This window comes from Cervus elaphus, chromosome 24 (assembly GCF_910594005.1).
Source record: "Cervus elaphus chromosome 24, mCerEla1.1, whole genome shotgun sequence".
Classification (NCBI taxonomy): domain Eukaryota; kingdom Metazoa; phylum Chordata; class Mammalia; order Artiodactyla; family Cervidae; genus Cervus; species Cervus elaphus.
In genome coordinates this window covers 27,427,052-27,442,874 of record NC_057838.1, presented here as the reverse complement: position 1 = coordinate 27,442,874, position 15,823 = coordinate 27,427,052, and the positions used below count along the sequence as shown (strand labels likewise).

General features: G+C 50.7%; 1 protein-coding gene across 4 annotated transcripts in view; it reads right to left on the bottom strand.

Moving 5' to 3' along the window:
• GASK1A (golgi associated kinase 1A) overlaps positions 1–15,823 on the bottom strand; it is a 154,859-nt gene that overhangs the window by 1,351 nt on the left and 137,685 nt on the right. For 3 of the 4 annotated variants that reach the window (XM_043886705.1, XM_043886706.1, XM_043886708.1), the window contains one exon: positions 895–1,017. In XM_043886705.1, the coding sequence (XP_043742640.1) occupies positions 895–1,017 (123 nt within the window). Of the gene's footprint in view, positions 1–894; positions 1,018–1,925; positions 5,454–15,823 lie in introns of those variants that run through there. The other variant, XM_043886707.1, reaches the window with a different exon arrangement.

Below are 15,823 nucleotides of genomic sequence, written 5' to 3'. Positions count from 1 at the left end.
CCATCTCTGGTGAACCCGCCCAGCAACCCTGGGGCAAACGGCCACTGATACCAGCCCCATTTTACAGAAACAGAGGCAAAAAAGTTAGGTAATTTGCACAAGGTCACACAGCTAGTAAATAGCTGGTTGGCTCAAACCTGGACCCGTAGCCCCAAGTGGCAGCACCACCGGTGAAACCACAAAGTGGAGGCACTGATTCCTGTTCTGGCGACGGACGGGGTGAGGAGCCTGAGGCCGGGCGGCCTGACGCTCAGTCCCGGCCACCGTCTAATGCTCCACGGCCAAGGGGAGGCGGCGAGGACACCAGCCTCACCGGGGGAGACAGAGCAGCCCTTCCCCAGGGTGGTACTTTGCCCCTCCTGCAGGAGCAGCGGCTCTTCTGCCCCACCAGCCCCCCGCTGATGGTCTCAGCACACAGCTTCCCACCCTGGGTTCTAGTTTTCACTGGAAGCAGTGTTTCCCGACAGCCCCAGCCTGTGAGCCAACAGGGTCCACGACAGACCCCTGTCACTGCCACCAACTAGACATGCAGCCTTGGAGGGCCCCTCCCCCGTTCCAGGTCACAATTTCCACGTTTATTGGCACAGTGAGGATGCCCTACTAGATACACACATACCACACTCAGCTGCCAGGGCCCGAGGGTGTCCTTGGAGTCTTTAGGGAACAGAGGGGTTGGTGACACTGCCTCCAGCCCATCCCCTCCTCAACTACATACTCCAAGCTTCATTTTTGTCCCTTCTATATATTAAGGCTTCCTGGAAATATTCAAAGGGTTCTGCTGCCGAAAAGAACAGGATTGTGACACCCAGAGTCACGTGACCTCTGACCCTCGCCAACAGCGTCTGCTGATGGACAGACAGGAAGACCTGAGTCTGGGGTGACCCAGGGACATACCAGGATGTGGACCAGCCGCAGCTCCCCAGGGTTCCGGCATTTCTCTCGGAGTCTCTCTTCCACACAGGGGTCCGAGGGCTCGGGCTCGAAGCCGCAGCAGTAGCGATCCAGGCGGTCATGCACCTGTGGGGGCACCGTCCTCTGAGCGGGGGGCCGGGGGGGGGGTCTACCACGTCCAGCACTCGGGCCTCTTGAGCCCTGGGGCCACCCTCAGGGATCTCAGCCCTGGTGAGCTCAGTGCTGGCCCCCAGCTGTGATGGGCTTCTGCTTGCTCCTCTGGCCAGCTCACCTTGCACAGGGATGGCTTACTTACACTGCATGGATTTCCACCCAACATGCGACAGGTGGGATCTTAGTTCCCTGACCAGGGATCGAACCCAGGCCCCCTGAAGTGGAAGTCCTGCTGCTGTTTAACCTATACTACTTACCCTGAACTCTGGCCTGGGGCCTCCCAGTGCAGACTGTCTGTCCACCTGGGGAGACTCACACATGACCACTTTTTCTTGAAGCAGCAAATGCTACTGTAGGGATTCCTCCTTTTATGGGGATAAAAAGATTTTAATGACCATCCAGGCAGCTCCTGACTCTCAAACAGCACTTCCACCCAGCAGGAGGCCTGGATCAGAGTCAGGAAGGAAAGCATTCCTTTTCCTGACTCATCCTACACTGGATGCCTAAAGTGGGAACAATGACACAGAATCTCTCCCTCAGAGATGATCATGAGAGATGGTCTCTGTCCCTGGTTCCTGGCACAGAGCTCATAAAACCCCTGCAATTGGCTCTGTAATATGAGTACGTTTTGATATTCATAATAAACCCTCCAACCACATCAGAGTTTAATAAGATGACTCATGGGGCCCTGAGATAACTTCAGGCTGATTGTTAGATGGACAAAGAATACAGAGTGGGAGGTTTCCACCTGACCCTCCAACCTCAGGGAAGAGTAGGGGAGCTGGAAACTTTTGAACTATGTTCTAGGGAGAACACAGCCACATACCAGGAGGGTGATGCACCCCAACTCCACATGCGGGGTCATGGACTTGGGACCCTTTCAGACTTCACCGCGCGTACCTCTTCTACTGGCTGTTCACTGACCTCCTTTATAATAAACCAGACCACTGAAGTAGTGTTTTCCTGAGTCCTGTGAGCCATTGTAGCAAATTATTGAACCAGGGGATGGGACAGTCATGAGAACCCCAGATTTTTAGCCAGCTGGCCAGAAGTATGGGGGGCTCAGGACTCGTGACTGGCATCTGAATCAGGAGTTCTGTGGAGCTGAGCCCTTAACTTGACTGAGCCCTTAATCTGACATTGACTCCAGGTGGATAGAGTCACCCAGTTGGGGTTGGAGAGTTGGTGGGCGCAGAAGGCATCACTCAGATGACCAGCAACATCACTGCATCTCTGTCTCATCCAATTCTCACTGCAGCCTTGCAAGGGAGACGTTAGTGCCCCAATAACACATGGGGACATGGACCCCAGAGCTCCCCAAGGTCATACACGAGGAGGTAGTCCAGCTGGGGTTTGAACCCAGGTCTGCCTGGCTGGAGCTCAGCGCTCTCTGATGTCCTCCACTGCCTCCCTGAAGGTCAGGGAGAGGGAGCCACTTAGAGGTCATGTGAGGTCCCCATCATTACACTCATCAAGACTGGAGAGGAGTTCTCAAAACAGTGAAGGAAGAAAAGAAGGAACCGGAAGTCTCAGAGCCCACTGTCCTCCTGAGGCGGCAGCAGGCAGGCACCAGAGCTGTTTGGATGGTCCTTATTCATCTGTGGTCGCCTCTCAGCCAACCCAAGCCGCAGCCCTGGTTCAGCTTCAGCCAGCACCACCGTCCTGTCTCCCTCTGCCAACCTCTCTCCACACAAGGCAGAGGGGCCGGGGGCAGGGAACACATAGATGACAGCCCCCAGGATGCGGCACACATCAAAGCCAGGCCAGCCACTTGGCAGTCCGCCCAGCCCAGCTCAGCGCCAGCCAATGAAAGGTCTCACTCCATTCCCATATCCCCTTTGGAGGTAACTCCTGTGTGTTCTGAAGAAATACAAAATTGATTTCCTTCTATACAAGCCAGAAAATAACTATAGCTCTATTCACCAATCAACCTCATGAAACCAGACATCCGGAAATGAGACAGTGTTGAACAGTCCCAACTACTGTCCCTAAACATTATTTTCCCCACTTTATAACAATTCAGCGTGAAGAAGTCACATCCTGGGCCTAGACCATTGCCCCAGACAGGCTGAGGGCCTTTCTGTAAGGCTGCATCATGGAGTGTTTCCAGAGGCAGTGGACCAAGGACATCACTGACACCACTTAAAAGGCATGTTTAGCCATGATACAAACAGCCAGAGCCCTGTCCGTGCAACGAGCCTGTTAAACAAGCCCCTGAGGTGGACAGTCATTACTTTAGCCTCCTGGACTTTGAATAACAACAGCCACAAGTAACAGAAAATTCTGGTTGGAAGTGACTTTAACCAGAGGGGAAATTAAGATCTACAGCAGGAAGTCTCAAGAGCCTTGCAATAGGACAAGCTTGGAGGGCACCTTTAAGCAGCTCCTATTGTCATGATAAGGTTTCTTTCTGCTCTTCACTCTACCCCACAATGTTAAGGACATCCCTGTGTTGTCTCAGAAGACCTGCAGCTGGCCCCTGTGGGTATGTTTTTCCTTGTGAGTGTGGTAAGTTGTTTCAGTTGTGTCCAACTCTTTGCAGCCCCACGGACTGTAGTCCACTAGGCTCCTCTGTCCATGGGATTCTCCAGGAGAGAATACTGGAGTGCGTTGCCATGCCCCCTCCAGGGGATCTTCCCGACCCAGGGATTGAACCCGTGTCTCTTATGCCTCCTGCACTGACAGGCAGGTTCTTTACCACTTGAGCCACCTGGGAAGTCCCCATGTTTTTCCCTGTTCATGTCCAAAGAGAAGGACACAGAGAGAGAGAGAGACAGGAAGGAGGGGAGGGGAGAGACAGAAGCCCTCCCCCAACAACCATGGAATACCAGTCCTTCCTTTCAGTCTGATTGGACCAAATCTGGACACAGGCTCATCCCTTGTCCAGAGGCCACCACTGGAAGATGGTGATGTACTGACCTCTGAGCCCAGGAATGGGGAGAAATGGGGAGAATCAGACCAGGGCCCTGTGCAGAAGAAACAAGAGCGCTCCATTGGGTCCACCAGAGCCCCCACGTCCTCACTCCGGCTCCTACAGAAGTGTTGACAGGATGGGGCTGAGGACAGAACCCTGTGGCATGCCCCCAGAGACCTCTCAACCTGCCAACAGTTTTTACATTCACCTGAAGATAGTAACACGCCCCTATGTTTCTCCATATTGTCCTCGAACTTGGCAAGGGGTGGGGTCCTCCATGCATTCTAATGCACACCTGTCCTCGGCAGGAGCCCTCCAAGGCTGCCCACACAGAGGTTTAGAGCCGAGATCAGCAAGCTTTTCCCACAAAGGGCCAGACAGTAAATATTTTAGGCTTTGCAGCCCATATGGTCTCTGTCACAACTACCCGACTCTGCCTGTGTTGTGCATATTGTACATATTCTAGATAAAATGCAAACAAATGGCCATGGCCATGTCCCCCCCTCAAAGAAACTGTATTAACATACACTGAAATCTGAATTTCATAGAATTTTTAGGTGTAACGAAATATTCTTTTTGTCTATTCAACCATTTGAAAATGCTAAAAGCATTCTTAGCTCATGGACTGTACAGACAAAAAAAAGATAGGGGAATTTGGCTTGCAATCTGGGCCATGTCTGTGACCCTGGTTTGGAGCCCAAAGGATCTGGGGGTGAATCATGGCTCCACTATGCCCTAACTCCATGACCCGAGGAAGTTATTTAACCCAAAGTGGGAGCACTGGTACTCCCTCAGGGCCTCACTGAGGACCACACAAGGTGAGGAGGGTGGTTGTCATGGAGAGACCTGGAAGGGACAGGCCTAAAGGCCTGGAGGAGTCTCAGGGCTTCCTCCCTCTGAAAGCGCTGGCCATAGCCCTGTGAAGCATCTAAAATAAAGCTGTGTCATGATGGCCTAGCCACTCTCCTCTACATGTGTGCAAGGCCTGGTTTCTAGAGCCCAGGTAGATCTGGGAGACGGATGCCACCTGCTGAGGCATCTCTGGTTGGGAGAGTAAATGCCTGGATGGTTCCAGCAGGACTGAATTCCAGCGATGACTCCGATCTCACGTCACGTCTGATGGCACAGCCAGCCAAACCCCCTTCCTCAGGCCAAACGCTCCCTGATCCTGTCGGCAGGCCGTTCTGTGCGGATTTTAACTGGATGCGGTGCTTATTTCCAGAAGGAGCTACAAGGACTGTCGGGCCATATGACAGGGGCGGTGCTGGTGCCCCCAGATGTACACCCATTTGAACGCTGAACAGGGAGGGGTTGGCCGGGCCCAGGTGCCAGTGTGAGTAATCTGCCACGCTGTCTGGGAACTTTTTTCCACTGAAGAGCAATTCCGTTGAAACAGTTGAAACAGCAGCAGCCAGACAGGACCAGACTTAGGTTTCATTCCCACATCCTGAGGCGTGAGGATTTCTTCTTCCCCCTTTTTGACAAAAAGAGCAGTTACCAAGAAAAAAATGATAATCTTTTGCAGTTCTGGCCTTCCAGCAGTGCTGTGTGCTCATGAAGTTTGTGTTTAATTTTATTGAACAGCTGTGAAGCCCTTACTCTCTGCTGGGCAAGGCGCTGAGTGCTTCACCTAGCATAGTTCATTTAACCCTCCCAGCAGCCAGGAGGCAGGTACAGTTACTGTCTCCATTTCAAAGATGAGGAAACGGAGTGACAGAGGCTGGAAAACATGCCTAGGGTCCCGCAGAGTGAAAGCGGTGACGCCTAGACTCAGACCCGGGCAGCCTGGCTCGGGCCGCTGCGTTGGACTGGGTGGCAGGCACGTGCATTGTGACCCTAGAGGTCACAAGCGCCTCCATACAGAGAAGATGTGGTTCAACCAGATCCCCAGCTCCTAGCACTTTTTCAGCACAACAGGACTCGGTTGAGGTTTTCGGAGTGCAAAAATGAATGAATGAAGCTCATGGCTGGCTGACAGCAGGAAGGATGGTGGGGGAGGCCTTCATATGAGGACTGACCACTGAAACCCTGCCCCTCACATGAGCCTGACAGGCGGAGGCCTGCCTCTGGGGCCCCCAAACAGGACATCTAGTGGGACAAGACACTGCAGTCTGCCAAGAGGGACACCAGGCTGAGCTGTGAGGGTGAGGACGTCTGGGAGGCGCCCAGCATAGGGCACAAGGGGTGACTCAAGTCCTCTCATCCCTCCCCAGGCTCCTGGGCCAAGACACACCCTCAGCCAGTGCCTGATCCGAGTCTGGTGGACTCCAGAAGAACGGCCTGCTGCCCCTGGTGGCCCGGGCCCCCTGTGTAGGACCCTCCCCCACCTGGGGACAGTCACGGGCCCAGGGTCTTCATTGAAAGGGTGGCTCTTGGCTGGGTTGGCTTGCTGCCAGACAGCCCCAGGGTGGCAGCATCTCTGAGGAGGGCAGCAGGCTGGCCCCGCACTGAATGGCTGTCTGTTAGAGAATTCGTGAGGCTTTGGGGAGGTGAGGGTGTGGGGAGGAGTGGGTTACTCCACACTGACTCTTACAATCCTCTGACGACTCTCTCTGCAGTGCTCCCCTGTGTCTTAACAGGGGGTAGCCTCCCCAGAGGCCCCAGGCAGGGGGACCTCTGGATGCCTCATCTGCCCCAAGCCAGAGGCCAGAGGTCACAGCACCAGCTCTGGATGTGGGTGAATATACCAGACGGTGGGCTTTGAGGAGATGGCCTGAGAAGAATTATCTAAAAAGACAGGCGTGCGTGCTAAGTTGCTTCAGTCGTGTCTGACTCTTTGTGACCCCTCTTGACTGTAGCCCACCAGGCTCCTCTGTCCATGGGATGCTCCAGGTGAGAATACTGGCGTGGGCAGCCATGCCCTCCTCCAGGGAATCTTCCCAACCAAGGGATCGAAACCACATCTCTTACATCTACCTGCATTGACAGGTGGGTTCTTTATGACTAGTGCCACCTGGGAAGCCCCCCCTAAAAGGACTAAATCACTCTAAAATTTAAACATCAACACAAAATCCAGCACCTGTGAAATGATGTATCCACCACAGGAAAGTACACTTCCAACCAAGAAAGCTACAATGAGTCACCATGGGAATACCTTTCCCCAGAAGTCAGTCCCCATATCAATATGTTAGATGGAGGACGTGTGTAATCTGTGACCTCCTCCACTGATACTCAAAAGGCATCTGATGTAATTTTTACATCCATTCCTGACAAGAAAAACTCTTAATAAGGCAAGAATAGCAAATAGTTCTTCAGCCAAAACTCAGCATGATGTTTAATGGTGAAACACTAGAAACTGTCCCAAATCTGTAAAGACAAGTCATGTCCAGCATCCCATTACTATTTACCATTGCTCTGGAAGCACCACGGTTGTAGTTAGGTAAGAAAAATGAAAGATGAGGCAATGAGGACACAAAGTGCTTTCGTTACAGAAGAAACGACCATACACTTGGAAAACCCAGGGCAACTGTGAGAAGCATTATGAAGTGATCAAGTAACCAGTAACCAAAGTATGATACAAGTACAATATCCTTCACACAGACCAGCAGCTATGGGCCAGAACGTGTTGAGACAGGCTGGGACCTGGGACCCTTTCTCAGAGAGCCTGAGCTTGCACCTGGACAAATGCCTCCTCAAAGAATGAGCAATGGAATCCAAAGAAACTATAAGGGACTCAGGGACTTCCCAGGTGACCTGGTGGCTAAGATTCCATGCTCCCAATGCAAGGGGTCCAGTTTCAATCTCTCGTCAGGGAACTAGATTCTACATGCCACAACTAAGATCCGGCTCAGCCAAATAAATAAAATTAAAAAAAAAAAAAAGGAACTACAAAGGATTAAAACTAACTGCTCACAGGCCCAATGGGGCACATTATGAACAAGACACAAAGGTCACAAGCCAACTGCCACTTCTGGGGAGCGGGGAGCAGACGCAGGGCACTGCTGGGGTCCCTGCTCACAGCACCAGGGAGGGATGGGCGGGGCAGGGAAGCCACATCTTCACCCTCACTCCTTTAAGGGGCCGGCTCGCCCCTGCCCTGGGAAGCGAGCCAGGGCAACAATTTCTTGTTTTCGCTCCTGTGTGCTACAGCCCGAGTCCCAGTAAAGCCGTGCCTGCACTTCTCAGCCAACTTCTTATCAATTTCTGTTGATCAGAGAGTCCAGAAGTCTCGGTTAGTAACAATACAATAGAAGGAAAAGAGGCCCTTTTCAATGGTCACAAGATGAAATATCAGTATCATCCCAACCTGAAAGTGAAGATCCAGCTCGGGAAAACATAAAGATGTTTCTGAGGAACAGAAATAAAAGGAAAGACACAGCCTGTTCTTGGCCTAGAATGACCCTGTATCTTAGGATGTAAATTCTCTCTATATTAGTCCACACAGATTTTATTTGATTCCAGTCAAGTCCCAAGAGGACTTGGGAAGGCAAAGGAAGTAACAAGCTGACTGAGAAGAGTATGCAGGAGTATTGGGAAAAATCTTTAAAAAGAGCAAGGAGACCAAGCACTCCCAGTTATTAACATAAAATATAAAGTGTGATAATTAAAACAGTGTGATTCTGGCACATAAATAGACAGACCCTTTACTGGAACAGAAGAGTCTACAAATAGACTTGCGTACATATGGAAATTGGCTATATGGAAAAGGCAGCATTTCAAATTGGGGGAAAGAAGGATTATTCAACAAATGGTGCTGGGACATTTGGGTTGCCATCTGAAAAAAAAAAATCATTATTTTGCACCTGATCTCTTACTCCAAAATAACTTCCAGATGGATCAAAAATATATAAAAACACATGGGAGGATTTTTTAAAAATAACCCTGAAATGAGGATGGTCCTTAAAAACATAATACACTAACCCAGAAGTCATGAAAAATAGCTTGATAAGTTTAACAGCACAAAGCAATTTTTTGAATTTCTGCACAGCAGAAAGACTAGAAACTAAGTTTAATGACAACTGAACTGGAGAGAAATACCAGAATGCAAAGAAAACAAAAGACTGATTTTCTCAATCTATGAAAAAGCTCTTAAAGTCCTTAAGAAAAAGACCAACAATCCAACAGAAAATGGGGCAAAGAATATAAACAGTTAAAAAAGATTTTTAAGAAATCTAAGCAGAAGCTAAGGCAGGAGGAGAAGGGGACAACAGAGGACGAGATGGTTGGATGGCATCACCAACTCAATGGACATGAGTTTGAGCAAGCCCTAGGACACAGGGAAGCCCAGCGTGCTACGGTCCATGGGGTCGCGAAGCGTTGGACACGGCTGAGAGGCTGAAAGACAAAGCAGAGGCAGGAGGAGGGCGAGGCAGGGAAGTGCTGTCGGCCGTCAGGATGTGCAGAGCAGGTCACCCGAGATGCGCACTGCTGAAGGTGTTTGCACTGGAGGCCCCTCCCTGGCCACATGAACTCATTTTCTATGGCCACATACAAATGACCACCAGCTTAGTGGCTTAAAATAACACACTTACTAACTCACAGTTCCTGTGGGTCGGGAGTCCATCCCTTTCTGCCGGATACTCTATCCAGGGTCTCAGGCTGAACTCAAGGTGCTCCATCTCCTTCCTAACTCAGGCTCCTCTCCTGCGCTCAGTCAGGCTGCTGGCAGAAACCATTCTTTGTGGCTGTAAGGAGATCTCAGGGTCCTTCCAGAGGCCTCCCTGACCCACAGCAGCTCATAGCCTGGTTGTTTACTCCTCAAGGCCAGCAGGAAAATCCGCTGATGCTTCATCTTTGAAAGACTCTCCTGACTGGTTCAGGCCAATGGGAGAGTCTTTCTTCTGATTAACTCCAGACTAACTGATGAGTACCTCAATAATATTGTAATAACTTTGTATGGTGACAGGTTGAAACTAGACTTATCTTGGTGATCATTTCATATCATACAGAAATATCGAGTCACCTGGAACTAACAGAGTGCTATAGGTCGATTGTGCTTGCTTGCTTGCATGCGTCCTCAGTTGTGACTAACTCTTTTTGACCCCATGGACTATAGCCTGCCAAGCTGCTCTGTCCATGGGATTTTCCAGGCAAGAATACTGGAGTGGGTTGCCATTTCCTACTCAAGGGGATATTTCAATCAAAAAACAAATAAGCAAAAATACCCAAAGATAACTGATTGGTAACTTAATCACTGAAATAAGATTCCATCATATTTACAGGTCTAATTCTTTCTCAAGGGCAGGAGTTCACACTAAGGGGGTGGGTATCTTGAAGACCAGCTCTGAATTCCGCCGATCACGATCGAGGCCCTGCTCTTAAGTATATGTAAAGATGCTTGATGTCACCCTTTCCAGGTGGGCTGCTTCACCCTTCATGGCTGGTCGCACCGTCTATGCAGAAGGAAGGACCACTGCATCTGTCTCTTGGGTCTGCTGTGGGACATAAAGGCGCTACGATTATATTTCAGGTCTCTGGCTGGAAGCTTGAGAAGTTGACAGTGGTCATGGATCTGGGCTCCTGTCTAACTACACCTGATGTTCAGGAAGGCCAAGCCAGAGAACGATGTGAACCATAGATTTGCACTCAAAACAAGGAACACACACAGGATCACAAATGACTGAACCCGGTGCCCCAGAAAAGAAATGGGCCAGCCTCAACTAGAAGCCAGAAGAAATGACTTTTCCAGAGTCAGCTGAGTCAACGAAGAGGGCAAGGCATGCCCTCTGTGGCCAAACTTGCGGCGGATCCGATCCCAGCTCCAGCGCTTAAGGCTGCAGGTTACTGTGGGCAAGTTCCTTAGCCCTTCTTAAACCTCAGTTTCCTCATCTGTGGAATGGAGCTAAAAAATACTGTCCACTCCCAGGGCTGTCACACATCAACACATGTGAAGTGCTGGCACAGTGCCTGATGCGGAGGATGACAGATGATGTTATATGCTAACATCTGTTCTGGAAGCATGAGTTAATTACATGCCCGTACAAGGGCTGGACAAACGACTGTCACAAAGTTTTCCACCTCTATATCCATGGGACCTGAAAAGAAAAGGAGGCGGCTTTGGGATTCTTTTCAGTCTAGAGGAAGGAGTGGTATTTGAGCAAGCAGAACACAGCAGCACCTAGATAGGAAATCATACAGAGACCCTGGATTCCTTCATTCATTTGTTCATCCTTTCACCCACTCGTTCAAAAGGTGCTTCTCTAGGATCTAACCAAGAGCTTGGCCCTGTGCTAGGCACTGCAGATGTGAACAAAACAGAGATACAGAAGTGAACAAATAAAACTTACTGCGCTGGGGAGTCAGAAAAAATATAGACAGGATAGCACGAAATAGAAAGAGGATAACAACGGAATGTGGAGGTTGGGAGAGTGGAGGTCTGGGGAGGAGGATGAGAGGCTTGTCTGAGGCCCTGCACCTGAAGAAACCAAGGCCACATGCCAAGAGGAGGGGCTGAAGACAGCAGACAAGGATGGATCTCGGGTCCCTGAAGCTCCTGATATCGAGGGCATTGAGATACTTTGCCATATTGCAATGGAGAAGGGCCACAGTCTGATTTATTGTGCTCTCTGCCTGACCAGTTGTATGTGAACTTTTGAGTTCTCCCTGTAACTTCTAGCTCCTATAGGCTCTGCCCGGGGGCTTTATCCAAATGCCACGGAATTAACACCTCCAGGAGCAGCCCTCAACCAAAGACCAAGGGGAGATTTGGCTATCAATACCTCGCGTCCCTCACTTTTGGTGGGCTAACTCTGAACGTGTATTTTATACCATTTCTCAGAATTTTCCTGTGGATCAAGCCCCAGTCACCCATAGTGGTGCCCTGTTCGATGACATGCCCTCTGCTGGCCGCCTTCTGGCTGTCTCACTTTCCTCTTCCCTACGAGTGTTTCCTGGGGTCCCCTCCCAGAGGAACTACCACACTGGACCCCGGGCTCAGGGTCTGCCTGAGGGAATGGAAACCAAGATATCACTCCAGCTTCTGTAAGGAGACCCAGTTGGAGGGGACAAAAATGGAGACGTTAGGGAGATGTTAGGGAAGAAGAGTCCAGGTAAGAAAAGATGGTGGCCCGCACCAGGATGGCGGCACCTGAGGCTTTCTGCGGTCTGGGTTTTCCGGGACGTGAAGGCCTTGCATCAGCGGAAGCAGCAGGATGACTTCCATGAGCAAACACCACCCTCTCACTGTCTTGAATTCTCCGCAGCTGCTCACCCCGTGCAGTCAAGCACATGCCCTCCAAGATGAAGCAGGGCATGAGAAAAAAGAAGCCTCTCTAAAAGGAAAAGGTACAAATGTGCCCATTCCTGTCCCCACGACCCCACACGTCCTTCCCACCCTCTGGGCAGACGGCCCTCTTGAGTCCAGGCATGACTGCCCTCAGGTTGTTCCTGGCTTCTGCTCAGTAGGGACCGGGGTTCCTGGGCTGGGAAACCCACAGCCTCTCCTCACTCCAGCCTGCCCGTGGTTTCTAGGAAGGCAGCATCTGCCAGCCAGGGGTGTGTGACTCGCCTGGTGTTCAGCAAACCCAGGAAGACGTGGCCTGAAGCCAGCTGAGTGGCGTCTGACCACACGCCCACCTGTGTGTGCTCTGGCGGCTGAACTGTCCACCCCCGTGGCTGGTCTTGGCAGCTGAGGAAGGGCTTCACACCACAACCTCCAAAGACAGACAGAGGGGCTCTGTGTGGGCAGAAAGTGGCTGTGTGCACATCAGCTGGATGGGGGGCCACAAGGAGGGTCCTCAAGGGCTCAAAGTCCCGGATGTCCCAACCAGCACCCCCTTTTCCTGCCCTCACCCATGGCCAGCTGAAGAGGATTGTGTGAGAAGGAGGGTGAGCTCTGGAGCCAGACCATCCAGGCTGTGTCTCAGCTCCACCGGCCATGAACTTAGCTAAGTCACTTAACCACTTGGACCTCAACTGTCCAACTTCAAAACAGGGAGAAGCCTCTTATCTCTCTAGCAAGGCTACCATGAGGACTGGAGGAGTTAATTCCTGTAAAGTGTTGGGGGCAGTGCTTGTGTATTACTGAGCTTGAGCCACCGCCAGGCGCGGTATTAAGTATATTACGTGGATGATCCTGCATGCAGAAACCACACAGGGTCAGAGGTGTCATCTGATGGAGGCCAGGCTCCCCCAGAGACAGAACGCAGCCAAGAACTCAGAGCGAAAGCAATCGATCCGTGAGCTAATTCAAAAACACAAGCAAGGATTGGGGAAGGGAGACAGGGAGGGCCGGCAATGAGCTCTGTGGGCAACCGTGGCTCAATCCTGGTAGGGGGCTCTGAGAGACACACGGAACACGCACCACAGAGCCACCCCAGCCAGGGAACTGGGGCTTTTACAGACTGCCTCCCATCAGTCACAGGACGGCTGTTCCTGGAGGGAGAGTGGCCAGCTCTTCCAGTTTGCCCAAGACTGTAGGCTGTGGTCTGGGAAATGCCTCCCTCCCAGGCAGGAGGATAGGTCACGCTGTCTGGAGGACACTAATCCCTAGCCCTCAGCCTTTCACACACAGGCAGAGCAGGCTGGTGGCCCAGAGCAAGCCTGCATACAGGAGCTGGTGATTAAGAGCTGCCACGTCCTCAAGGGCAGAAGGCAGGGACACCCGGTCCCATTTAGAGAGAAGTGAAGTTCAAAGAGGCCAGCTAGTCTGCTCAGGATCACACGGTGGGACATGGCCAGTGGGCAGGGGGTTCAAACCCAGATATGTCTGGTGCCAAAGCCCGTGCCAACCACCAGGCCACACGCTCCTCCCTCCACAAAGCAGCCACGAGACACAGACTCAAGGAGCTGGAAGTATTGCGGGAGGCCAGCTGGTCCAGTGACAGAAGACAAATACCCACAGGCAGACAGATAACATCCAAGGGTTTGGGGGTGGGTGTCAGACAACAGGGCTTCCCAGGTGGCTCAGTAGTAAAGAATCTGCCTGCAATGCAGGAGATGCAGGAGACACGGGGTAGAACCCTGGGTTCTAGGACATGGGTTCAATCCCTGGGTCTGGAAGACGCCCTGGAGGAGGACATGACAACCCACTCCAGTATTCTTGCCTGGGAAATCCCATGGACAGAGTCTGGCAGGCTACAACAGTCCTTGGAATCAAAAAGAGTCAGACACGACTTAGTGACAGAATGTACACAATCACATCAGACAACAGGAGGTGTGGTCTTTGGCAGAAAGGGGAGCATGGCAGCCTTTAAAGGGGCAGCAGTTACTCAGCTCAGGCTCATTTCTGCTGTGTGGGAACAGAGGCCCCACGTTATTAAACCATCCAGTGTTTCAGAGGAAGTGAGATTTTCATGAGAAATCTCAAAGTATTAAATTGGTCTGAGAATCTTCTAAAATACATTTCCAACCAACCTTGTATGGACCACACAGGGAGCATCAGCCCCTGGCTACCTGGTTATGACATTGAACTTGACCCATGGCTCATCCAGTCACCCCAGCAGGTAAATTTAGGGCTAGTATTGATCTCTTCCCTCAAAAGAGGTCCCTACAGGAATGGGACTGCCTTTGTGTGCATACATATCCACCCACTGTGTGCTTGAATTATTTTTTGTTTTTCTTTCTTTCTGGCCTCATTCCCTCACTCGTGTCTCCACAGCTGACATCCAGCTCATAAGTCCCGGAGCAGCCACATCAGTTGTCAACAGGCCACTCAGTAAATATCTGATGTCTGCAGTCCCCCTGGTAAGCCCTGTGTCCTAACTGCCCAATCCCTTCCCAAAACTCCCAAAAACTCCAGGGTTAATTTCTGGCACAGCAGGGACCTCAGCTGGCCCTGTGGTTTCCTTCTCTCTCCAGGGTCCAAGCAGGTCCAGCATCATCCCTTTATTTCTCCCCTTTCTCATTCTCTCTCTCCTCCATCTCAACTCTCTTTTTTGAATTATGCAACCAGCTTGAATCCTTCTTGATTCAAGGATAAATGTTTAACTACCAGCTCTCCGGGAATAGGGAGGTGTCCTGATTGTAGAATTCCCTGATTCTCAAGGTATAAATACTCCTGCCTGCACGCGTGCTAAGTCGCTTCAGTCATGTCCGACTCTGTGCGACCCTATGGACTACAGCCTGCCAGGCTCCTCTGTCCATGGGGTTCTCCAGGAGAGAATAGTGGAATGGGTTGCCTGCCTTCCTCCAGGGATCTTCCCAGCTCAGGGATTGAACTTGTGTCTCTTATGACTCCTCCATGGGCAAGCAGGTTCTTTACCACTAGCACCACCTGAGAAGCCCCATAAATACTCCTACCCTGGCCTGTTTCAAGCTACCAACAGGCACGAATGTGGAGTCAGCAAGAGACATGCAGTAACTCAACACTATACAGTATTTACTAGGTAGATACAAAGAACCTCAAGAGCTCAGACAAGAGTAAAATGTAAAATAATCATGAAGTAATGAGTTCAGAGTATTTATTACCTTTGTTTCTAATATAACTTATTATATTGTTAGTATAATTTCAATTTTAATAACGTCTGTGTTTCACAACCGGGTCATAAAATTCCTGAAATTCAAGAATGAGCCTATACAAACTGGTTTTCAGCACACCACTGGATGAATGAACACAAGGCAGAAAAATAACAAAAAATGGGTGCTGGGTGGTCAAAAGACAAGGACTAAAATAAAAAGTTAAGCATTAAAAAAAATGGTCTGAGGAAACCAGATCTGAAAGAGACACGTGCACCCCAATGTTCATCGCAGCACTGTTTATAATAGCCAGGACATGGAAGCAACCTAGATGCCCATCAGCAGATGAATGGATAAGGAAGCTGTGGTACATATACACCATGGAATTTTACTCAGCCGTCAAAAAGAATTCGTTTGAACCAGTCCTAATGAGATGGATGAAACTGGAGCCCCTTATACAGAGTGAAGTAAGCCAGAAAGATAAAGAACATTACAGCATACTAACACATA